This window comes from Argentina anserina, chromosome 1 (genome assembly GCF_933775445.1).
Source record: "Argentina anserina chromosome 1, drPotAnse1.1, whole genome shotgun sequence".
In the NCBI taxonomy this organism is placed as follows: domain Eukaryota; kingdom Viridiplantae; phylum Streptophyta; class Magnoliopsida; order Rosales; family Rosaceae; genus Argentina; species Argentina anserina.
In genome coordinates this window covers 9,933,938-9,960,191 of record NC_065872.1, presented here as the reverse complement: position 1 = coordinate 9,960,191, position 26,254 = coordinate 9,933,938, and the positions used below count along the sequence as shown (strand labels likewise).

General features: G+C 37.5%; 2 protein-coding genes across 2 annotated transcripts; both read left to right on the top strand.

Moving 5' to 3' along the window:
* Positions 1-2,560: 2,560 nt before the first annotated feature.
* On the top strand, positions 2,561-6,690 carry LOC126801525 (uncharacterized; the record flags this gene model as incomplete). The annotated part of the gene is given in 9 exon segments (XM_050528906.1): positions 2,561-2,845; positions 2,931-3,117; positions 3,236-3,369; positions 3,448-3,554; positions 3,916-4,068; positions 4,215-4,341; positions 4,983-5,062; positions 5,145-5,194; positions 6,659-6,690. Coding segments are annotated over 9 exon segments (1,140 nt in total), but the record flags the coding sequence as incomplete, so codon positions are not given.
* A 13,457-nt stretch (positions 6,691-20,147) lies between these two features.
* Positions 20,148-26,206, top strand: LOC126787259 (protein CROWDED NUCLEI 4). Its single transcript, XM_050513176.1, has 9 exons — positions 20,148-20,564; positions 21,235-21,444; positions 21,529-21,782; positions 22,130-22,400; positions 22,491-22,574; positions 22,720-24,581; positions 24,683-24,986; positions 25,613-25,724; positions 25,909-26,206. The coding sequence occupies exons 1-8, from the start codon at positions 20,370-20,372 to the stop codon at positions 25,655-25,657; spliced, it is 3,225 nt and encodes a 1,074-aa protein (XP_050369133.1). The 5' UTR covers positions 20,148-20,369; the 3' UTR covers positions 25,658-25,724; positions 25,909-26,206.
* Positions 26,207-26,254: the final 48 nt, after the last annotated feature.

Genomic DNA, 26,254 nt, shown 5'->3' with positions numbered 1-26,254 from the left:
AACAACTAAATCGAAGGTGTAGAATGTGATTTTACTCACATCACTATTTTGTAATTTCAAGAAAATTACAAGAAATGCGAATTGAAAATTCGGGTTATTACACTCTGTTTCAAAAAAGAAAGATGCTTGGTAAAAATTCGGGAGATCTCTGAGTTCCCCTCACTAGCCAAGGTGATTGGTAATCGTCGAATTAGAGATGAGTCCACACCAAGTTTGGAAAGAGAATCAAACATGGTTTGGAGATCGTTCCATTAGCACTAGGGCCGAAAGATCTAATGTTTGTGGTTGGTTCTGATGACCAAAGAAGCATGGGCGTCCTCGTGGTAGCACCAACAAAGCAAAGAAGCAGTTGAAGGCGAAAAATGTCTGAACTTTGATTACATGGCTTCTACTTCATGCATGGATGGGCTGGAGGAAGTCACCAAACTAGAGGCAAATGTAGCAAATGGGGTAGAGGTCATTATTCCAACCCTTGAAGATGATGATGTTCCAAGACCTACTTAATTCGATGCTTATCGGAGCTCCAGATCCCTACATTTGCAAGTTAGGGTACAACTTGTTTCTTGGTCTGTAAGGTACATATTGAGTCGCATACCTGATGATCATAGTCTTGCTAATGTTGGTAATTACTTTTGTTTTTAGTTCGGACTTTCAATTTGTTGGTTTTTTTTGTAGTTATAACAATAAAGATTTTTTTTCTAGTATATTGTATTAGAGCTTGCTCCTACGTGACATATCAATACTTGGTCGTTATTGACTAAAGGCCTAATGAAGTTATTCTTTTTTTTTAAAAAAAGTTTGGCTTTAATTGATTTCAATTTTTGGCCCAAAAAGCCTAAAATTGATGATCGTCGTCCAACTCTCAGCTGACATGTCAACTGCAACGACTCCCAGAGCCAGTTTCACTTCCTCAAACTCAAACATGGCAAAACCCACTCTCTTTTGTCCATCTCATCCATCATCTTCATCATCACCACTTCATCTCTACTATCATTCTGATATGAGTACTTTGTGCGACGTTCTTAACATGTTTTTATCTCAATTTGTACTTTTCTTAGCCCTTATTGTTGTACTATTGAGTCGTAGTGAGAGTCTTGAGCGGTATTTGATGCATTTTTGTGCTTACATGAGTTAAAAACACATAATTGGTTTAGAGTCATAATTTGACTATGAATCCTTGTTAGGTTTTGAAACTAATTATCTCTTACTTATGATTTTATTTTCTTATTTTCATATTGGATTGAAGAGATAATTAAAGAAAAAAAAGATGGAGCCAAGTCATACAACAATTAAATAGAATATGATCATTAAGGGCATAAAACATGGCATGTTTTAGGAATTAAAGTATGACATGTTTTAGGGATTAAATTATGGCATGTTTTAGGGAATAAAACATGGCATGATTTAAGGGATTAAAGCATGACATTATAATATGAGAAAAGATGCAACTACCCTCATTCTTTCCTCTATATATACATGGCTTCATCTCTCAAATAAGATACTTCTCATTAGCATTCAAGAGCCAAAACTCTACTAAAACACCACCATAAACTTCCCCACAAATTAGCCAAGCCGTCCACTCTAAAACCATCATCATCTCCACCGAGTTTCACCATTGAAGACACACCTTCAAGGTTTCTACAACGTGTAATTCTCGCAACTCATCTCCATGGTTTCATCTATTTGTGTTAATCTACAATTCTTTGTCTATGAAGATTGTAAGTTGTTGTTTATGTGGAAATATTGGTTTTGTATTTATTTTAGAATTTTCATATTGTATTTGATATTTTTTTGAGACTATGCCGAATCTATGTTTTTATAATTAATGAGTTTGTATTTCTATTGTTGTGTTCTAATCATCTTTCTCATACTTTTAGATAATTTTCAGATATGTGCATATGAATTTAGTGTTTGGATGCAGTCCCTAAGATTGTGTTTGAGTTCTAGATTCATCAACCATATTGACACAAATCGAATCATGCCCTAAGTAGGTTCGGTTTGTGTTGATTAAAGTTGTAAAAATTCTGGAAATTTGCATGTGAAACCATGGTGGGTGACGTCACACATGAAACATGTCTCCAACAAAGATTTGGTGCTTAAATGTAATCTTGTTTGATTTCTACTCTAAGTGTTATTGAATTCGATTGCATGCAAATTTAGATTAGGCCCTAAGTCAATCTAAATGTTAAATGAAATCTTGCATGATTAGATGATCCCCTAAGGCTCTAATTGTATCAGTGTCTAGAAAAGTATGTAATTGGTCAAATTAGAATGCATGATAGATTCGAACTTGTAATTATATGGTGTAATAGTAAATTTAGTTTAAGTTTGTTAAAGAGAAGTCGATCATGTAAATAGTAATTTAGGTTTTATTTTAGTAGTTAATAATCAATTTCAAACCACCTATTATTTGTTAACACTAAAATTTTATACTTCTCTTCAATTCCCCAGAAAGAACGATCCCTGGTTATTCTATACTAACGATGATATTTTACTAAGTTTATTATAGATGTTTTAATCAACAATCTATTACACTCCAATCCAAACACCCCGACGCTTCCTAGGAAAATTCCCGCGTTCTTCACCGCACAATTCTCCGTTATCTGCAGAACGACGTCAGCATCAGCACAAAACACTCATCCAATACGAAACCCGATACTTCTCCGACACCCCGAATTTCCAGCAACGCTACCTCGTCAACTCCGAGCACTGGGCCGGCCCACAACGCCAGGGTCCCATCTTTCTCTACTGCGGCAATGAAGGCGACATCGTATGGTTCGCCGAGAACACCAGCTTCGTCTGGGAACTCGCGCCTCGTTTTGGCGCCATGGTTCTGTTCCCCGAAGTAAGTTTCTGTTTCTTTTTTTTTTTCAGTGGAGAAAATTAAGAAAAAAGAAAAAGAGTGAAACTTTGGGCTTTGTAAATGGCAGCATCGTTACTATGGAGAGTCAATGCCGTATGGGAGTGTAGAAGAGGCTTAGAGGAATGCTAGTACGTTGTCATTTCTTACGGCGGAGCAAGCGCTGGCCGACTTTGCTGTGTTGGTCACGGAGCTTAAACAGAATTGGTCAGCGGAAGGCTGCCCTGTGGTGCTGTTTGGTGGTTCTTACGGCGGAAGTATGTACATTTTTGATGCTCTAGTTTGTTGAAATTGCTATTTGTGTTTGATTGTTGTATTGCATTTGAGCGACTAATGGTTGATCACATGTTTTTGTAATTTCGATTTTGTAAACAGTGTTGGCAGCATGGATGAGGCTCAAGTATCCCCACATTGCGATCGGTGCGCTTGCCTCTTCGGCGCCGATTCTTCAGTTCGAAGATATTGTGCCGACAGAGACGTTTTATGACATTGTCTCTAATGATTTCAGGGTATGTTAACTGTGTTTTCCGTGCCTTGTGGGTTGGGAATTACGAGATGATATTGTCACCTGCATTTGGTATCTGCAGCGTGAGAGTAGCAGCTGCTTTAACACTATCAAAGAGTCTTGGGGTGTGTTAATGAGCATCGGTCAGAAACAAAATGACCTGCTCGAGTTGACAAAAACCTTCCATCTGTTAGGTAAGAAAGATATACCAGATGATGCATAAGCTTTTGATTTTCAATGTGGACATGGTCTTGTTTGTATTTCAATTATTCTTCATTAGCCACTGGCTGTCAGCTGATTAAAGTCATTTAACAGCGAATTGAAGAGGACAGAAGATCTTGCAGATTGGTTGGAGTCTGCCTATAGTTATTTGGGTTTAGCATGTGTTAACACATGCTAGACCAACAAACCTCTCGTATTGGTTGGAGTCTGCCTATAGTTATTTTGTCTTCTTTTCTGCGGTTGTGTTACGTTTTAGTCTAGTAGGAATTGCTGCTACAGTTTTGTACTTCTGTTGCAAATAAAAGTAATTACTTGGCTTGTTTTGTAGGTTTGCAGAAAGATTGATGGTTGCCCTGATGGGACTAGCACTTTGGAGCGCATATTTGAAGGCATTACTGTATACTACAATTATAGTCGTAAAGCGGACTGCTTTGAGCTGGAAGATACTTCCGATATTGGCACAGATGGTTGGAATTGGCAGGTCTATTTGCATTACTATAGTTATACCATCACAGAACAATTGAATGACTATCCTGATAACTGAATTTATCATCTGTAGAGGATCTTGATTCTCGAGACCAATGTAATGCATTTGCTTCTATCATTCAATTTTTTTTCTTTCTACAGGCTTGCACAGAAATGGTTATGCCAATGTCCAGTAGCCGGGACAGAAGCATGTTTCAAACATATGATTATAATTTCTCCTCATTTCAAGATTGGTGCTGGAAGGAACTCAATGCAAGAAAACGATGCAGTAATTGTTCCATCTTTTCTACTAAATAGGCATATTTCTTGTTGAGATTTCAATTATGAATACTCAGCATCTTTGCCATACCAGGATCAGTGCATGATGATCTTGTTTTTCTCTTCCTGAGTGCTTGTTACATGTCTTACATGCATTTCTCCTCATCCAGTTATCTTGGAACCTCATTTATTGAACTTGGATGTCCATGGTAAACATGGAGCCATAATGGCCGGCCAATTTCTATCCAAAATTATTTCGAGTGTTTCTTCTATGTCAGTGTCTTTCAAAATATTATAATCTTTAACAATATCATATGGAAACATTAAGAGGGGAAACGTTGATTTACAACCTGCTATTGTTTTAAACTAGTTTGTTTCCCATTAATAACAGTTCAAAATTAGTAACTATAGAAAGTCACAGTTAACTTACACTTGATAGTTGCTTCAAGTTCCTGGAATTTTACCTTCAAAGGTAGTTTTTAATCTTTTTAATCTTTTGCATAAGTTCTTATCTGCTGTCTGAAGAGTGTGGATAGTTTTTGTACGTGTGGCTATTTCCCCTGTTCTCTTGTGCTCAGATAATCATGGCATAGTTTTTCTTTCCCTTTTGGTTTGCTTATATGCTGATGTTTTTGGCTGTTAAACTTACAGGATATGAAGGCCACTTTGAAAAACTTTGGAAGTAACATCATCTTCTCGAATGGCTTATTGGATCCATGGAGTGGTGGCAGGTAACTGTTATAGCTATCAGGTTCAATCTGTAGTCAGTGTTCAGTATCTGGCTCCTAATGGCTTTGAATATATCAATTGCAGTGTTATCCAGAATATATCTGAATCTATCGTTGCTCTCGTCATTGAAGAAGGTATCTTCTACTATTGACAGTTCTCTTTACAAGTCCATGTCGAAAGAACTATATTTCTGTTAAACAGCGACAAACGTGGCCCGTGGACCAATTGTACTGATATTGTTCCAACTTAACCACCTCACAGGTGTTGGGTTTTAATCACAAAAGGCCTCGGTACAATTGGTTATTATCCACCCACTTATAAGCTTTATTTTCTTTGTCACTTCTTAGATGTGGGATCTCTCATCTCCAACACGCCCCCTCACGTGCAACCTAATTTTTAGGTCTGCACGTGACAGATTAACATCCCACATATTGGGATAAAAGAAACTAAGGTCCAGTAACCAACGACACTTAGTGGTCATCCAATCGGAAATCCTCCGATGGCATGACAAAGTGGCACCCAACTCGGGCCCACGAAAGATTGGAGGCGCGACTGGAGAGGGACCCGCTCTGATACCATGTTAAACAGCGACAAACGTGACCCGTGGACCAACTGTACCGATATTGTCCCAACTTAACCACCTCACATGTGTTGGGTTTTAATCACAAAAGACCTCGGTACAATTGGTTATTATCCACCCACTTATAAGCTTTATTTTCTTTGTCACTTCTTAGATATGAGATATCTCCTCTCCAACAATTTCTAGTTGCATTTGCTTTCTTAAGTGACACAAGTCACACATCTCATATACCTTGGCCAATATTTTTTTGCGCTGAAAGAGTGAAAGTTGTTCATTGCTTATTTTTGTTGTTTATCAAGTGCACATCACATAGACTTACGATTTTCAACTAAAGGCGATCCTGTATGGTTGGTACAACAAAGGGAAAGTGAAATAAGGCTGATACAAGGCTGGTTAGATGATTTCTACCAAGGAAAAAAGAGCATCTTTTGACACGTTGTATAAATGTGAATTCTCAGTCAGCTTGTTATCTGTTTTCTTGCAACAAATTAACCTCATTTCCTATGCACAAACATGAAGCTGGACAATTTAGACAATAAAGTTAGTCTTGTAAATTCAGATTAAACCTTCGTTGTCTTAACATTTATACTGTCAATTAGCAACAATGTGGTACATGTCTGTCAAAAATGCTAATCTATGCTGTTAGATTCCTTAATTTTCAAGATTAGTCATTCGCTACCCTAGATTTTGGAAATTAAACCTGATGCTAAGTTGACTTTTTGGTTGAGGACTAGTTATAACTTTTTATTTATAAGTTTGTGATCGACTGATCGCATAGTTCAGTTTTTTGGTATACAGTATATAAGTAAATTATTATGTAAATATTTAGCCAAATTCGTAGTCAGAAATATTGTGTAACCTTCATACTTAACATTTGTTATAGGAGCGCCGCCTTTGGTTGCTCGGAAACCTAGCCCATCTAGGTTGAATTTAGGCCGCCACCTTGTGGCGTTGTCCTTGATTGCTCCTTTTCAATTCTGTTGTGTCATCCCTCTTAGATAGAAGGTATTGTCTGCAGGGGAAAGGGTGCTCTAGGCATCTTGACGGAGCCATGCTATGTTGGCTAAGTTATTCTGGTGGCAGCGCAACTCTTTTAAAGGTGCGGTTCATGGCAGCACGCAGGGATTTGGAAAAACTACTATGTATAAAGGTGCCCAGAGGGGTTGACCTCGAATTGATCTAGGCTTGAGAATGTCGACTTTGCTTGCTTACATGAGGCGAGTATTTTTCTTGATCGTTCTCTCTGATTCGGCGATTAAGGGCTCTTGGAGGTGTTGTGCTCGTCAGATCCGTTGCCAAAGTAAGGTCGGGTCAGCGACGAATGAAGTTGGAGCCGTGCTGGAGCTTGACGGCGCTGCCTAGCAGAAGCGGGTCTGGGAGATGGCTGGGACTGGGCCTTTGGGCAAGAGTCTGGGTCTATACCTCCTGGCCCAATGAGGTTGGGCTTGGGCCTCTCCCAAGCTCTCTTTTTGGGTTTTTTTTGCTTTGTTTGTTTGAACTCTAGTTTCTTTTGTTTTGTTTCATTTTTTCTTTTGGCTTGTATTGGGTCTTTGGGCTTCTCATGTTGTTTATGGATGTGGAAGTTGTTGTGCTTCATTGTTATGATATGTGCTTACTGAATGTCCCCTTGGTTTTTCGAGTTCCATATATGTCTATTATGATAAGGTAGTGGCTCGAGCCATAAATACTTGTTTACCGTGATGTGGTAACGGCTGGATGTGTAGAGTATTTGGTCTGTTTAGCTCTTATTTGAATGAAACTATTTACATCCTAAAAAAATTCGTATAGTCAGAAAATATCTATTATGTGATATCAATATTGCATGTGACCTTGATATATTTGATCTAGCTACCGTCTAATTAAAATGGGCAGGGCTAGCCCAAAACCCGACCCAAACCCTGGAAAAAACGGGGCAACATGTATAGGTGGACAATGACGTGCTGAGTCCCGTTCGGGATTATTTGCACAATGGCCTTAGGATCAGCCCATTTAAAATCCAATGGTTGAGAAAAAAGAAGTACAAAATGAATAAAAACACATTATCTCATAATCTTTAATCATTTTTAATTAAAATGGGTTATAGGTTATAGATCTTTCTTCAACCCATGCCCTCTCTCTTCATCGAAAGAAAACCGAGACCCTCTCTCTTGTAATCAAAAGAAAACCCAGATCATTCAAATCTCTCACTCCCCAAACCCTCTCTTCCACCATATTTCACAACCTCTCCCTCTTATGAACCTGGAGATAATACTCAGCAAAGACGGATACCCGCCGCCGGAAGTCACCGATTAAGGTTCTCTATCCCCTCGTCTTCGTCTTCCCTTTTTCTACTTCGCATCTCCTTATGAAACAATATTTCGCTGCAAACGTAAGCCGTTGATCAAGGTTAGCAACAAGGTACCGGAAAAAATTGGGTTTTGAGATTGTTTGGCTCCTTCTGTACTACTAAGATGAATTGATGTCAAATATCTTTTTTTTTTAGCGTTTTGACTTTTTGATTGACCCTTTATCGATTAGTTTGGTTTATAACTGGAACTCGATGAGAATGAAAGGAGAGGATTTTGACTTGGTTATCTACTTGATTATGGGTGATTTTTCAGTAACAAAGAGGATGAGATGTTTATTAAGGCTACATTAGGCAAAAAGTATCTTGTTTGCAATTGTGCTAAGTAGGCATAAAGTTCCAAATGCAAAATATTTATGTTATGTGATGGAAATTTTGGAAACCATGCTACTGATTTATGTAAATGAATTGCATTTTTGAATGCATAGTTTCTAAAAGGTTATGATTTCATTTTGAAAGTACCTAGGAGCTTAGAAAAACCATTACAATTACAAAACCAAAGGATTAATTCACAGTGCAAAAACCTCAATGAGGGAAAAAGCACTATGATCTGTAAATGAATTGATTTGAAGATACACAAGGGATAACAAATATCCGGTTCTATCACACAACCAGATGAATACACCAAATAGCACTATAACACTGCTATAGTTCAAATTATCTTAATTTTATTCCACAATTAAGATGAATGAACCACCTACTCTAACACAGTAGGATCTGATGAGCAACTCTACAATATAGTTGCAACCTCTCTCAGAGAACAAGAGCTCCTTGTCACAGCCTTGATTCTCTTCACATGTATCCTCCTTTCCTTTGACAGATTTCTCAACGATCTATGCTATTTTGTTCTTCACAAAATCACTCAAGCAACACAGGATGCAAGATGAGTTTGTTCCAGACTTCTTAACGCTCTAGAATGTGCACAACTTTATCAATCCTGCATAGAATATCAAACACAGGTACATATATTTGAACAAAGACAAAGAACTAGCAGCTATTAACTATCAAGGAAGCCTATGTATCTGTTGCCAAGATTAAGGAAAAAGAACAAGAGACATGTTTCCAGAAAAGAAGAAAAAGTATATGTACAAGCAGAAGACCAGGGAACATGTTTCCAGAAAAAGAAAATTTAATTATCAAACTGAACCAAACTAGGATAGTGCCTCAGTTCCTTGAACCTCGAACTTCCCCACAATTATAGGCTCCCCCATAAACGATAACCACAAACAATTTTACCAAGAATAAACACAGTTAGATAAGAGAAAAAAAGATCTCACAGGGTTCGAGTTTTGCACAGTTCCTGAGTTGACTAGGAAAACCAATACCTTCATTCTCCCCCATTGTCATTCATATTCAACTCATTAAAGCATAACCTGCAAAACTCAAAAGACCACAAACCAACCAGATATGCACATAACCATGAAATAATGAAGTTTGAGAATATAGGGATCAATTTCCATCCTTTCCATTCTCTAAATAACAAAACGAAATTTAAATGATCAGACCAAGGTATTTGTGCTTATGCACTTACAAAATAACTGAACATTACTAATAAACAAAGATGTTCAAAATAAACCGAAATGTGTTTCTTTAAAAAATGAAACCAAACAGAAACAACAAAGAAACACTGGCATGCTTCAAATTCTCCCTCATTGAATATGACTGCCTTTGAGTTCCAGCCTGGCTAGCCTACGAATGGAGCATTAGGAGATTGAGCAGCAGCATCCCATGGATCAATAGCTGGAGCAGCAGGAGCAATAGTGGTTGTATGAACTGCAGGAGTAGAAGGATCCACTGCCCCATGGGGAAACACCAAATGAAGAAGAGCTTGAATAGTGAGCATTTGCTCCTGCAACTGCACCTGAACTTGAGTGAAGGTATCAAGACAATCCAAGATAGATGTGACAGAGGTGCACATGTTTTCCTCCAAAAGCATGAGATACGTGCCAAATGCTTCTCTGGTGTTCTGCTCAGGAGGGACTTGAGGACGCCAGGGTTCTCTCTCAAAGCGGCAAGGAGGGATCATACATGTGTATCCCTCCATGTTTGGTGGAGGAGGAACATGAGGCTCCACAGGGCGAATCCAGATGCCAGGAGGAAAGATGGGGAGAAGATATGTCCCATCAGGATGAGATGGAGGAGAGGAGGAACGGCGACGCTTTGAGCGGCTAGATGATCCATTGGAAGACATACGAGTATTTTTCAGCTTTCTCATTCTCTTGAGACCTGCACGAGCAAAACCAAAACCTAGAAAGAAATTAGGGTTAATGAATGAAAATGGAAGAGGTAGAGTCCTTTTTAAACTGAGCATGAGAGCAACTGAAGCGGCAAAGTGGGCTATGGTCCAAGAACCGGAACCGTCAGGAATGATCCACTGAATCGTCATCTCTTAACCAAGCACACAGACCAAATCGACAAGTGTAACAAGACTAGTTTGAAACCGTGTTTGAGTTAGGAGAACAAATTGCCAATCAAAACTAAACTTGAGGATAAGATTCTGACATTGAGAGTACCATTGGAATAACCACTAAGCCTTGAGAAACAACCATTATGCAATAATGTGTATGAACATAAATTCAATTATTAATAGGTTATAGGTCATAGGCAAAGCACATCAACAAGAGAAAGGAAAAGCAATTATTCACTACACCATGGCACCTTTCAACTAAGCTTGTGATATGGAATCTATCAACTGAAACAATAGAGTAACACTATGATTTCAACTGCATCAGACGAAAGAGCATAGATTTGACAATATGGAGACTGAATCAAAGCTGAGTAGTTTTGGCAATTGAACAAACAACACTCTCCCTTATAACATTCTGTAACACTCTTCTATAGTCTGATTCAACAACTTATGTAGCAAGCGGCAGGGAACATTCCCAAGTCAGATGACTTTAGGGTGCTAGGTGTAACAAGGACACCATAAACCCCGAGACTCAAGTTGGAAATCTCTACCTACCAACCTCCAATGGACCAAACCATTCCCGTTTCTATCCCACCACCCTAATTAGGTCTTAACCAAAGCAGTGGTTACTTTAGGAATAGCCTTGTCGGACTTCAGTATCAAGATACTTTTGTAAAAAAAAAATTTGTGTGTTCAAATCCCCCCTTGTAGCTCCTGGAGGGTATAATTTTTTTTTCAGCTAGATTTCCACTACAAAAGTCATACGTCAGTTCATCTAACTGATACACAAGATACATGAGTGTTAATCAATTGCACAATCCAGAATCAGGAAAAACAAGCAAACTCTTAGAGAAAAAATAGTAGAGTAAAAAAGAGCACAATCCAACAACATGTCAAGCTAAGCTCCAGTAAGTCTACATCACATATGATTATTAGTTGGAGCTTTATTTGAGTATGTGATGCAATGACTGGTTCAAGGCTCAGTGCGAATGCCAAGAGCATTCCGTAAGTATTCAAAATGAGCTGTATCAAGAGGTTTAGTTAAAATATCAGCAAGTTGTTTTTCTGTTTCAATAAAGCACAACTCAAGGATGTCTTTTTCAACTAAGTCGCGAATATAATGATACATGAGATCAATGGGCTTGGTCCGAGAGTGCTGGACATGATTTTTGGCAATGCTTATAGCACTGGTGTTATCACAGAATATTGTGAGCTTTCCTTGTAGCAGGCCATAGTCTTTGAGCATTTGTTTCATATATCCATATCATTTGTGTACAACAGCTTCTAGCGGCAACATACTCAGACTCAGCTGTAGAGAGTGAAATACAAATTGGTTTTTTACTATGCCAAGCCACTAAATTTGTTCCTAAGAAAAAACATCATCCAGAAGTGCTTTTTCCATCTTTCATACTTCCTCCTCAATCTGCATCAGAGTAGACTGCAATTTCTGCATTAGATTCATTAGTGTAAAAGATACCACAATGTGTTGTACCGGACACGTATCTAATAACTCTTTTTACAGCTTCTAAGTGTGATTCTTTGGGATTGGCTTGGAACCTAGCGCATACTCCAACACTGAAGGAGATGTCTGGTCTACTGGCAGTGAGATAGAGTAAGCTTCTTATCATACTGCGATAGAGAGTCGGATCCACTGATTTGTCTTCCTTGTCCTCATGTAGTTTCATAGTTGTACTCATTGGATTGTTCACCACTTTCTTGCTTGACAAACCAAACTTCTTCACTAAATTTTTTGCATACTTTGTTTATGAAAGAAACATCCCAGAGTTCATCTGTTTGACTTGCAAACTAAGAAAAAATGTCAATTCACCTAGATTGCTCACCTCAAATTCACTAGTCATGACAGAAGCAAAGTCTGTAACTAGTTTATCTGAGGTAGAGCCAAAAACAATATCGTCTACATAAACATGTGCCACAATAAAATCATCTTTTAAATTTTTAACAAACAAAGTTATGTCAATGGATCCTCTAACATAACCTTGATTAATTAGATGACTAGAGAGACGGTCATATCATGCCCTTGGAGCCTGTTTAAGACCATAAAGGGCTTTCTGTAACTTGTAGACATAATCAGGATGATGAGGATCAATAAATCCTTTCGGTTGTTCTACAAATACCTCCTTATCTATAACGCCATTCAGAAATGTTGTTTTGACATCCATTTGATAGAACTTAAACTTCAGGTGACAAGAAATAGCTATTAACAATCTTACTGATTCCATTCTGGCAACAGGTGCAAATGTTTTTTCATAATCCAATCCTTCATTCTGAGAGTAACCATGTGCCACCAGTCTGGCTTTGTTTCTCACAACAGTACCATGTTCATCTGACTTGTTTCTGAATATCCATTTAGTTCCAACAACATTTGAGTCTTCAGGCCTTGGAACAAGTTCCCACACTTGATTTTTTGTGAACTGATTTAGCTCATCTTGCATGGCTAGAGTCCAGTCCACGTCTGTCAAAGCCTCTTTCACTGTTTTGGGTTCCACCAGAGAAACAAATCCACAACAACCTATGATATTTGATTCTTTGTCATGAGTTTCAACAAAGCAGGTCAAGGCTTTTTCTAGCTGATCACCTTGAGAAGTCTTATTTCTGGTTTGAATTCCATCATTCAACTTTCTGATCACATCACTTGGATCATGGTGTTTCTGAACTTTCTTAAACCCAATTCTTTTTTGTGACACATGTATGAGATTTTCATCTTCATCATTAGTTGATCCATTCCTATCATTGTCTTTCTTCTCCATCAAGTAAGCTGTGCTTTCATAAACCTGACTACTAGGCATATCATTAACCGACACATTAACAGTAACAATAACTCTTTTTGTTATTTTATTGTATATCCTATAAGCTGAACTGTTCACATCATAACCAATAAAGATACCTGGATCAGTTCTGGAGACAAACTTATTGAGACTTTCACCTTCCCTGAGAATGTGACAAGGACTTCCAAACACATGAAAGTGACCAACATTTGACCTTTTCCCTTTCCAGATTTCATATGCAGTTTGATCAATGTCACTCCTGAGAAAAACTCTATTTGACACATAGCATGCAGTGTTCAAAGCTTCAGCCCAGAATTTTTCACTGAGTCTAGCTGAGTGCAACATTACTCTTCCCATGCCAAGCAAAAATCTGTTCTTCCTTTTAACTATGGCATTTTTTTGAGGGGTTCTTGGAGCTGAAAACTCATGAAAAATACCATTCTCATGACAGAATTTAGCAAAAGGTACATTTTTAAATTCAGTACCATTATCTGATCTTATCCTTGCCAGTTTAATATTTGAATGTTGCTTTTGCCTGGTTAGTTGCTTACTCAAACCAAGAAAGGACTCAAAGGCTTCATCTTTTGTTATAAGAAAATCTACCCAAGTAAACCTAAAGAAAATCATCAACTACTACCAGAATATAAAACTTACCTGACATGCTTTGAGTTTGAGCTGGTCCCATTAGGTCCATATGCAAAAGTTCCAAACAATGAGTGGTAGCAGTTGAGTTAACCACTTTATGCGATGACTTGGTTTGTTTATCAGATTTACAATGACCACACATCTTGTATGTTCTCCCACTCAATTTGGGCATCCCTCTCAGACATTGCTGATTTGACAATTTGAAGATCCTGATAATTCACATGACCTAATCTTCGGTGCCAAAGCTCAAAAGTTTCATCAGTGGTAATGGTCTTAAGACATTTGTTAGAAAATAAGACATATGAATCTGTTGAAGCATGATAACAATTGTCAATAGATCTTTTACCACCCAAGACAACATTACCTTGATCATCAAGAACAATACATTTGTTAGAAAACTCGTCAGTCAATTGGCTTACACTTACCAAATTTTTGGCCAACCCCTCCACAAATAACACATCCTCAAGTCTTCCAAGATTTTGTGATTCCACTGTTCCTTTTCCAAGAATAGTGGCTTTTCTTGCATCTCCAAAATTTACAGTTCCTGAAACTATATCTTCATTAAGAGCAGTGAAATGCTTTCTGTTCAACACATGTACCTTGAGCAACCACTGTCAATATACCAAACATCATTTCTTCTGGTATTTACAGCTGTAAGAGCAACAAGACAGGTGGCTTCGATCTGGTTCTCATCATATGTCACACTAGCAAACACGCACTGTTCATTGAAAGTTTCCTTCTTTTTCCAGACTCTATGATTACCTGCAATATGTCTCCCAATTCTAGCATATTTCTCAACAAATTCATCAGATTCAGGGATAGCAGTGCACTTATTTTCAAGAATTTCTAGTCTGGCGTAGACTTTTACAAACATAAATTTTTCTCTTTGAGTCTGCCTATCATGTTCAGCATGCAAATCAGAGAATTTCCTAAATTTGCTACTAGTTGCTTCAATAAAATTTAAGAGTTCAGATTTAAGGACAGTCAACTCAGTTTCTATATTTTTTTAATTTTTCACAATAAGCATGTTCATTTTGCTGAGAAGGGAGAAGGTTTACCGGCCTCAACTTACTTTCTAAGATATCATACTCATCGTCTCTCCTTGACTTGACAAGTTCAATTCCTATGTATCTAGAATCAACTGCTGAACCTGTAGAACTTTCACCAGAGTAGCCAAGTCCAAAGTTGTTCTTGAAGTGTCGACCAATCCCAAACATTTTGACAGCTACTTGTGAGCTATGATGAAATTGCTTGAGCTTGTCATTTGTACGAGTGATTTGTTCCCGCAAAGAATCCTTCTCATGGGGTGAGATTTGAAATGATATTATGTTGAGTTTTTACCTGTTCAGACAATTTTTCCAATTTGATGAAAAATGTCTTCCGAGTAGTTATCTATTCTTCTTCTATGACAACACATGACAGTTCTTCTATTCTTTTCTCAAGAGTTATTCTTTGATCATCCCAAAAGGCTTGTTTGTCACAAATTGATTGTTCCTTCTCTAAGGATTTTTTTAGTGTTGAAACTTGAATATCTAACTAAACATTCCTGTTGTCAAGTGATTTTGCAATATCACATAATTTTGCATATTTTTCATCTATGTTAGAACTTTCACAATCACTATCTACCTCACCCATTTCTTCAGTCTCTGAGTCATAGCCAAACCCTACTGCATCAAAATTTAGTGAAGCAATAAATGCCAGGTTCTTCCTTGATGATCTAGATGAATAATCTTCAGTCACTTTCATCATCACTCCAAGATGCTCCTGTACTATTCTTCCTGTTACCACAATCAATTGAGATATGGCCAAGGCCACCACATTCATAGCATTTAGGTTTAAAATTAGGATTTCTCCTAAAGTTAGACTTATTTTCTTTGACTCATTTTTATTTTCAATATATTTTGACTTTCTATTTTCAAAGTTTCCTTTTGAAGAACCAGAACTAGAATTATTGTTACTGTATTTAAGGATTTTTTTGAATTCTTTAGTAAGTAAACCCAACTCAGAAAGTTCATTACTTACCTCTTTTTTCTTTGTTACCTTTAAAGCAAGATTCTTAGACTTCATTTCCTCTGGTTTGTCCTCCTCATTTAGTTCAGCCTCATATGTCTTCAAGCTTCCAATAAGTTTAGCCAAAGAATATGTTTCAAGATCATTCGCTTCAAAAATGGCAGCCTTCTTCATTGCAAACTTCTTGGGAAGTGACCTCAAACTTTTAATGGCAATATCATCTTGAGATATCATTTTCTTTACATTGATACTCCTGATTCCACTGGTGATTGAGATGACCCTATTGTAGAACTGATCAATGGTTTCTTCTAACTTCATCTGCAGGTTTTCAATTTCATGCAACAATAACTGTAATTTGTGAAGTTTGACCTTTTTGTTACCTTCATATATGAGTTCGAGAGTCTCCTAGATCTCCTTTGAATTTGAACAATGCTTGATTAATGCCCTATCATCTTCGGTCAAAGCAATGAATAGAGCATTTTTGGCTTTGTTTTCTGCTTCACTGTAAGAGAGTTATGAAGGAGTCCACTTGTCGAAATTTTTTAATTTGGCCTCTTATGATCCTTTTGAAGCTTTATCATCTGTAGGAGGAGACCATCCATGCAAAATGCATTGACAAGCTTTAGAGTCTTGCGCAGAAATGAAAGCTTTGCATCACACCTTTCCAATCATCAAAATTATCTCCCTTTAGGAGTTGAGGCATGTTTATTGATGTTCATTCCATTGTTCCCTGGATCTCACTAAGTATATCTAGTGGACCAGCTCTGATACCAATTGAAAGTACCTAGGAGCTTAGAACAACAATCACAGTTACAAAACCAAAGGATTAATTCACAGTACAAAAACCTCAATGAAGGAAAAAAACACTGTGATATGTAAATGAATTGATTTGAAGATACACAAGGGATAACAAATATCTGGTTCTATCACACAACCAGGTGAATACACCAAATAGAACTATAACATTGCTATAGTTCAAATTATCTTAATCATATTCCATAATTAAGATGAATGAACCACCTACTCTAACACAGTAGGATCTGATGAGCAACTCTACAATGCAATTGCAACCTCTCTCATAGAACAAGAGCTTTTTGTCACATCCTTGATTCTCTTCACATGTATCCTCCTTTCCTCTGACAGATTTCTCAACGATCTATGCTATTTTGTTCTTCACAAAATCACTCAAGCAACACAGGATGCGAGATGAGTTTGTTCCAGACTTCTTAACACTCTAGAATGTACACAGTTTTATCAATCTTGCACAGAATATCAAACACAAATATATATATATATATATATATATATATATATATATATATATATATACTTGAACAAAGACAAAGAACTAGTAGCTATTAACTATCAAGGAAGCCTATGTATCTGTTGCCAAGATTAAGGCAGAAGAACATGAGACATGTTTCCAGAAAAGAAGAAAAAGTATTTGTACAAGCAGAAGAGCAGGGAACATGTTTCCAGAAAAACAAAATTCCATTATCAAACTGAACCAAACTAGGATAGTGCCTCAGATCTTTGAACCTCGAACTCCTCCACAATTGTAAGCTCCACCATAAACGATAACCACAAACAATTTTACCAAGAATGGACACAGTTAGATAAGAGACAGAAAGATCTCACATTTGCACATTTCCTGAGTTGACTAGGAAAGCCAATACCTTCACATTTTCATCCATATATTTTATGCATGGGTTCCCTAGCAAACATTTATGACCGAGTAAGTTGTTTGATTAATGGACTGGCACATACATGTGATTTCTTGGTTGCTAAATGTGCAAGTTTAGGTGATGGTAGTGTTCAAAAATCAGAATAATGTTCATATATTTTATGCATGTCCCAAGTTGGCTTAGTACTAAAAGTGAATCTCCTGTTACCAAATGGACTCCAAGAAGGCTCATGTTTGTAATTGAGTCTTCTGCACTATTATTTTGGATTCCAAATGTGTCTAAACTGACAGCTTGTGTTGGTGGAAGCTAGTTGAAGTTTTTGCCGTTTAAGGATACCATTCTATATGTCCATAGAAGTTTTCACCGACTCATCTTTGATTTATGTTTTTACATGCTTCCATTTTTTGGATTGCATTAATAGATCATGATTGTGAGTTGTCTTTCATCTCAATTTAGATATGAAGAGGTGGTGGCCACTGATCACTGTTGTACTCAGTTCAGATATGAGTGTTGTAGTCAGGGGTATCAAGTGCAAATTTGTAGTTGGATAAAAATCTAGCCTCTGTTTATGTAATATGTAATAGCAATCATATATGAAAATTATTTGATAATTCTAGAAGGAGTTTCTCTTTGATGGGGTTTATGTTTGTTCTCATCTATTTATTTTCGGTCATCATGCATGAAAATTATTAATGGTGTATATGGGCGCTACATATATTTCAATAATAATCTCCATAAAAGCTGCAATATCAATAACAATAATTTGTACATATGCAGAATTTGTGTCGTTCCTTAATTAGCTACAACCACAGCACCAAAACAAAATTCTATAGCAAAAAATTGAGCCAACCTAAAGCAAAAACTAAAGCAGCGAAAGAGGAATTTGTAAGCCAACATATGCTTCAAAATTTTCCTTACTGATTCATAGTCTAGACTACATCAAGAAATTCCATATAACCATAGTCACCGTCAAGTTACTAAGTGCAAATTTTCAAAAACTAAAATCAATTAATGAATTTAATTTTCCATAGGAAGTAATAACTACATTGGGATTCAAGTGGAATAACTTACAAGTTATTCAGCCACATCCTATTGTTCATCCTTTTGGAAAATAGTCACAATACAACCACATTTTGTTGATCTTTTACGAAATAATCTAAAAGCCCCCAATTTTTTCCTTCTTTAATTAAACCATATTTCCAATACCTCTGGATCAACCTTTTTCATTTTAACAAACTACTCAAAAGTACCAGACAACAATTTAGTTTACACATAACTCATTACTTAATTTGATAAAGCAAATAAGGACCAAACTTTATAAATAAGGACCAAATGATGGTAAGTTGTCACATGCCATAAAATATTCTACTTTTTACCCCTTTTTGACCCATAGTGTTTGCTTCTATCAATGGAGAGGTTATCTGCTACTGTTGATTATAAAAATTAACCGCTACTGTCGACTATAAAAAATAATTTCTACTGTCGAGTTAAAAACTAACTGCTACTATCGACTTGGAAGACACCTGCTACTGTCGACTTGAAAGGTACATGCTACTGTCGACTATGAATCTAACTGTTATTGTCGACTTGGAAAGTACTTGCTACTGTCGACTATAAATCTAGCTGCTACTGTCAAATGAGAAACTAACTGCTACTGTGATTTTTGGTGAGTAAAATTTGAAATTTGAAATTTTCTCAAAACATATGCAATATGGTATTTAAATGAAAGCCCATGACATAAAAACAACTTTATATATTGGCTCACCTCCAAATTTCCGGTGGTTTGACCGGAAAACTTAAATTTGCCGAAAAAAAAACTAAAAAATGAGGAGAGAAATTTGTTAGATCTAGCAGTGGTACTTGGTAATTTTCACGAAAATAAGGGTATTTTGGATATTTTTACATTAATTAATTAATCAATTTTGTTTTACTTATTCTTTTGGCTTAAGTTTATGTCCTAATTTGTATAAGAAATTCATAAAGTGAGTTTTTAGTTAATTCAAATGTGGTCTAGTACCACTAAGTAATTTTCTATTTTCATTTTAACTCAATACAAGCACACATTGGTTTTTCCTATTAGGACATGGTGCATGAATGGAGAGCTAACCTTGGTCGGCGACGCCGGCGAATCCTCTATAGGTTTGCAACAAATTTAATAAATTTCTTGAGAAGAGGAGAAGGAAAAGGGGAGAAAACAGAGACAATGAGATATAGAAGTTTAATCGGCAATTTCTAGTGTTAGGTCTTCGTCGGATATCTTTTATGAATTTAGTAAAATTGATGGATTTTAAAAGAGAAAAAGAGCACGAGAAAAAGAGAAGACGAGATTCTGGGTAGAAGAGTGTCCGGAGAGAAAGGGAGAGAAAAAACTATTTTTGCAGGTAAAATGTTTATTGATAATGGGTTTTAGTTCTGTTTTTGTCCTCAAGATTTCCCAACCGTTGGATTAAAAGTATGCCTACCGGAAGGGAGTTGATGTTCTCGATGACGTGCTAGGAGGAGTGGGATCCGCTCGAATCTCAGCAAGCCGCTGATTAAAAGGCGGCCTAATTTTACTTTTTAAACCAAATTACCCAAACTCCACTAAAACGACGTCGTTTACTCCATCCCTTTCCACCAAACTCGCCCAACCGAATCCAACCAGAGACTAGAGCCAGAGACGACTCAAGCAGCCGAAAGCAAACACTGAGCGAGCCGAAAGGCCAGAACAACCAAATAGAGAGCAGCAAAAGAAAAAGCTACAGACTATTCTAGATCACTAGTACTGCGGATTTGGTGAAGGCGAAGAAGAAGAAGAAGAAGAAGAAGTGAGGATTCTAGGGTTTTGCGGGGCCCGATCCGGCGTCGTAGTGATGGCGAGTCCGCGGTCGATAACGCCGGGCTCCGGTAGAGGCTTGTCGATAACGCCGGGGCCGAGAGTGTTGCAGAGTCCGGTGAGCGACGAAGCGATCTGGAAGCGGCTCAAGGAGGCTGGGTTTGATGAGGAGTCGATTAAGCGCAGAGACAAGGCTGCGCTCATTGCTTATATTGCTAAGCTTGAAGCTGAGGTACACACTTCTTCTTCTCTCTCTGTAAAATTTCAATTTTACTTTATTCTTTGTGTTTATTAATCGTGGTTTTAGGTAATTTTGACAGTTTTTGGAGGTAGTAATTTGAATAACTCGAGGAAAAGAGCATGTAATTAGCAATGTAATTTGGATTTTTGGTTAAAATATGTTGTGAATTTCGTGTTGTGTTTGGTTATTTGATAGGCAGGGGTTTTAGTTTGGGGTTTAAAGAAAGAGGAAGGAGTAGAAAAGAAATCTTTTTGTACTAAATGAGGTTTGACTGTGCCGAATTGAGAAAGGGTGTAAGTGCGGGGGTTCGATATTCAGTTAAGTTACTTGTGTGTGTGTATATAATGAGTTTTGTTTGATACTGAATAAGAACTGTGTTTTGTTTTGTCTTGAATAAAGAAACAGCATAACAGCATAGAAACTATCGTTAAAGGTTTCCATCTGTTTTCGTCATGTTTTGTAAGCCATCATAGGGAGAGGAAGATTTTTCAGTTTCTTTGTAATCAACTGATAATATACAATCGACCAAACTGCAGCCATTTGTATATTCTCTTATCTTGTCATCTGTTTTCTTTTTTTCTTTATGTAATTTAATACACAAGATTGATGATATTGTATGAGGTTGTTCTATTATTTTGCTAACCAGTTTAGATTGATTCAGATTTTCGACCACCAGCACCACATGGGTCTTCTCATATTGGAAAAGAAGCGGTTGAATTCTGAGTATGAGCAACTTAAAGCCTCCTCTGAGACAGCTGAACTTAGGAATAACCGTGAGCAAGCTGCACATGCATCTGCTTTGGCTGAAGCAAGGAAACGGGAAGATAGACTAAAGAAGGCAGTAGGAGTCAAGGAAGAGTGTATAGCAAGTGTAAGATGATCAATTAAAACTTTTTTTGTTGTCATCCATATCCTTGTATGTCAATATCTCAATGTTTGTTTTATGTTTGTGCAGATTGAGAAGTCGATGCATGAGTTGCGTGCAGAATCTGCTGAAACAAAGGTTGCTGCTGAGAGTAAGTTAGTTGAAGCATGTAATATGTTGGAGGATGCTCAGAAGAAATTCTCTGAAGCTGAGGGAAAGCTGCTCCTTGCAGAATCTTTGCAAGCAGAAGCTTCTCGTTATCACCGTGTTGCTGAAAGAAAGATGGCAGAAGTTGAAGCTCGTGAAGATGATCTTAGGAGGAACATTCTATCTTTCAAGACTGAGTACGCATTCTAGTTACTTTTTATCAATTATCATTTCCTTTCCATTTGGACCTATAACCTCAGCTCACCTAAGCTGTTGGTAAGAGGGGAATGAAATTCCCATTGAATTATTTCCCCCCTTGAGCACTTCTTGCATGGCGGATCTTGAGTTGTTATACATTATAAGCCATGGCAGTGGTACAAGGGCTCTTCTTGCATATATTCCTACAACTTATGTGCCCTTTGATATTTTCCAATGTTGGCCCCAATACTGTGTTTCAGACATCAAATAGTGATTCATTGGTTGTATACTGCTAAACGTGATGCAAAATTTGCTGATTTTCTTACTTTTCTTCTTTATATTGTAGTTGTGATGAGAAAGAGAAGGAGATGAGCCTTGAGAGGAAATCTTTAAGTGAAAGGCTGAAATCCCTCCAGCAAGAACAGGATAGATTACTCGATGCGCAAGCTCTGCTGAATCAAAGGGAAGATGTAATATTCGGTCGATCTCAGGAACTGGATCGACTTGAAAAAGTGTTGGAAGACCTAAAACTGAATATTGAGGAGGAGCGCAAAGCCCTAAATGATCACAAATTTAATTTGGAGCTGACTGAGACTTCCCTTGCTAACAGAGAGGAGGTTCATATTTAATACCATTTTAGTATCAGAATACTTCTAATATGACTTGTTGAAGGCTTTACTAATGTGTTTTGGTGGTTGTGTTTGCAGGCTTTAACTAGAAGAGAGGGTTTATTGAACCAAAAAGAACAAGAGCTTCTCGTCTTTCAGGAAAAACTGGCCAGCAAGGAATCGGTGAGTATATCTAATTTCATTATCATTAAACATTAGCTTTATCCGTAGTCTGATATATTTTTCATCTGCTTCTGCTCGGTGGCAACGAGTATTTGTTCAGTTTCTCATCCTTATTTATTTATTTATTTATTGGGGAATAATCCAGGATGAGATTAAGAAATCCGTTGCCTATCATGAAGCTGGTTTGAGAAAGAAGAAGTCTGAATTTGATGCAGAGTTGGAGGTTAAGCGCAAACTGGCAGAAGCTGAAATTGCAACCAAGAGACGAGCTTGGGAGTTAAGGGAGGTGGATCTCAATCAACGAGAGGATCTATTGAAGGAAAAGGAATATGACTTGGAAGTTCAGGTGAGGTCATTGGTGGAGAGGGAAAAAGAACTGTCAGAGAGGTTTAATCTTGTTGATGAGAAAGAAAAGAGTTTGGGAGCTGCTGAGAAGGAGCTTGAGCAGAATAATCTTCTTTTGCAAAAAGAAAAAGAAGAAAATGTCAAATTGAAGCTAGAGCTGCAAAACTCCTTAGATTCACTTGAAGAGAAAAAGAAACAACTTGAATGTTCCAGGCGGGAGTTTGAGATTTTGAAATCTGAAACAAGTGAGCTTTCAGATCTAGAGATGAAACTAAAGGAAGAGGTAGATTTGGTCAGGGCTCAAAGGCTAGAGCTGATGGCTGAGGCAGAAAAGTTGGCTGTAGAGAAGGCCAAGTTTGAATCTGAGTGGGAATCACTTGATGACAAGAGGGAAATGCTGTGTAAGGAAGCAGAGTCCTTAGAAGAGGAAAGGTTGGCATTCTCCAAGTTTATCAAAGAAGAGCATGATAACTTAAAACAGGAAAAGGATGAAATGTGGGATCAGTACAAGTGTGATGCCGAATTACTTGTCGTTGAGCGGCAAGACTTCATGAATAAGATGGCATGTGAGCGGTCTGAGTTATTCAGCAAGATACAACAAGAACGTGCTGATTTCTTGCTGGAGATTGATACAAGGAGGAGGGATTTGGAGAACTGTATTGATAAAAAACATGAGGAATTAGAATGTTCTTTGAAGGAAAAGGAGATGATGTTCGAGCAAGAAAAGAAAAATCAACTCAAATATATCACTTCTCTCAACGAAAAAGCTGCACAAGAGATGGAAGAGGTTGTTTCAGAAAGGAAAAAACTTGAAACTGAGAGAGTGGAAATAAATGTGGATCGTGAGAGAAGGAATCAAGAATGGGCTGAGCTAAATAATTCGATTGAGGAACTAAGGGTTCAGAGGGAGAAGCTGAAGAAGCAGCGGGAATTGTTGCATGCGGATAGTGAAGAGATTCATCGTCAAATTGAACACTTGAAGGAATTGGAGAGTTTGAAAGCTGCTCTAGATGCTGACATGCAACAATCTGATTCCATGCCCAGCAACCCAGAAACTTCTACAAGATATTTGAAGCAGGCAACGTCAGCTAAGGATGATCCTAATTCACATGATAAAGTAAATGGTGCCAACTCTGGCAGCCCATCTATGCTAAAGGCAGTCTTTTCTCCTCCCAGTTCGGCCCGTTTCACTTGGTTAAAACGCTGCACTGAATTGGTTTTCAAACAGCCTTCTGAGAAGCAACAATTGAAATATGAAGACAGTCCTGTGATTTCTAAAAAAGAATCAGACTTGAAGGTAACTGAGCAGATGAAGAGATCAAGTAAATATAATGGGCATAGGTACGTGGGAAATGGTCATTCATCTAGAAGTTTCAGCAAGACGCAGAATGCTTTTGGTGAGCCAAAGGTGATAGTTGAAGTGCCCGTTGGTGATAATGTAAAAGCAACAAATGATTCTGAACATGAATCAACACATGATTCTGAATCTGCCGGTGAAAGGTGTGCCTTAAATTCTGATCAGGTAGTTAGGGGAGGAAGAAAAAGAAGAGTTGAAAAGTCTTCCAATGACTGTTATAATCCACTAGATACTAAACAGAATATCAAGAAAAGGAGGCAAGAAGTCAACACTGTGGAGCCATCGGAACATGCCATTACCCACCGGTAAGGACTTTTGCTGGTATTTGACATCTTAGTGATAGTTAGTTGCATTCACTCAAGTTATTTGACTGATTTTTAACTGTGCAATTATGTATTTTTTTCAGTATCGAGTCAACCCAGACGAAAGTTGTAGAGGAGCAGATTGTATCATTGCCATCTGATCAAATTTGTGAAGGTGCTTTAGAAGACAGTGTTTTAGTAGTAGATGAAGTCATAAAAGTTTCCAAAGTGATATGCGATAGAACTGAGACACAAAGTTTTGCTAACGAGGACAATTTAGACACCCAGAATTCTGTTGGGGAACCACAACATGAACTAAATGGTGTTTTAAGCTCTGACCCCAAGGCTCAGGAAAAGATGCGAGAGTTTGACTTGGGGAATGTTGGACTTGTTAGTGATGATTGTCAGGTAATCTGCACCTGCCTAAATGTTTTTCATGTGGCTATGAAGCATTATATCCTGCTTAACTATAGAACTTCTCCCAGGATGCTTGCTGGTCTAAGAGTACATTGCTTTTGGCTTCATATTCTAGCAGTTATTGCTGTTAATATAGGTTCCCTTGCTTTTCATTGCAAAAGCGATTTTATGTCACAGTTGGAGGGTTTTATTTATCAGACATGGGTTTTCATTCTGTTTGAATATTCTCATGGCTGGAATTTTTTCCCTTATCTGTGTGCCATTAGTAGTATGTTTGAATCTGCACTACCTTTATCGATGATTATATGCCCCAGTCATAAACGGTGATCAGAGCCCTCTGCACTAGTCCACTAAAGTCAAATTCCTGATATTCTTTTCAATATATTGGACATCTGCTACACCTATAGTTTTTTTGGCGGTATTCATATCAAATTGATTTCATGTCCTATTTGAGTAGATATCCTTTATTTATGCGTAACTTCCTTCTACTGATGTCTACATCCTTTTTAAAACTTGTTTCATTGCATGCCTTTTCCAAATTTAAATGCTGCTTCATTACTGCTTTTTTCCTTGTTTTCTCTAGTATGGCCGAGTCTAAACCAAGGATTTTTATGCAGCTCCAAGAGAAAGATATATCTGAAAAGCACTCGCAGGCTGTGTGAGATGATATTCAAAATATGTACAGAAGCTTTAATGAAAAGATCAGTTGGCCTGCAGGCATTGTCAGACGTGAGTATGGTAGAACACTTGTAGTTTTAATATAAACTATTCTTCATTTCACTATGTGGAGTACATGGTGTTTGTTTGCTTGATGCTTATATAGATTTCCAGGTTATTATCACTTTTATCTTTGTCCAAGGTACATTCATCTGGATTTCCAGGTTAAGCTCACTAACCCGATCTTTTTCTTCAGGTGCATCACTCAACCGACAGTTCTCAACATTGAAAGAAGTTCTGTTTTGCATGGTTTGTATGCTGGATTGGCTAGTTATGTAATTGACTTAGCTTAAAGTAGTGAGTTAGGAGGAGTTTGTGTTTGTTTGGTTCATCTAGTATGATCTTTAAACGGCTTCTGTAGAGTGGTGTGTTGGCATCTTTTGTAATATGATTTATCTCGTCTCTGCGTAGGATCATGGGTTGTCTGCTTATTGAGATCTACATCTTTATTCTTGCGGACGAGGGCAGTTCCAGTTTATTCAATTACTTGTGTTTGTCTTGTGTTAGGGCGTATATCTTCGTTATAAATCGTACAAGAACCA

Bases quoted from the DNA above. Each gene is read 5' to 3' on its own strand.
- LOC126787259 (XM_050513176.1), top strand. From the start codon at position 20,370: ATGGCGAGTCCGCGGTCGATAACGCCGGGCTCCGGTAGAGGCTTGTCG. The intron at 20,565-21,234 runs GTACACACTTCT...AGATTGATTCAG, and splicing joins TTGCTAAGCTTGAAGCTGAG to ATTTTCGACCACCAGCACCA. The intron at 21,783-22,129 runs GTACGCATTCTA...TTTATATTGTAG, and splicing joins ATTCTATCTTTCAAGACTGA to TTGTGATGAGAAAGAGAAGG.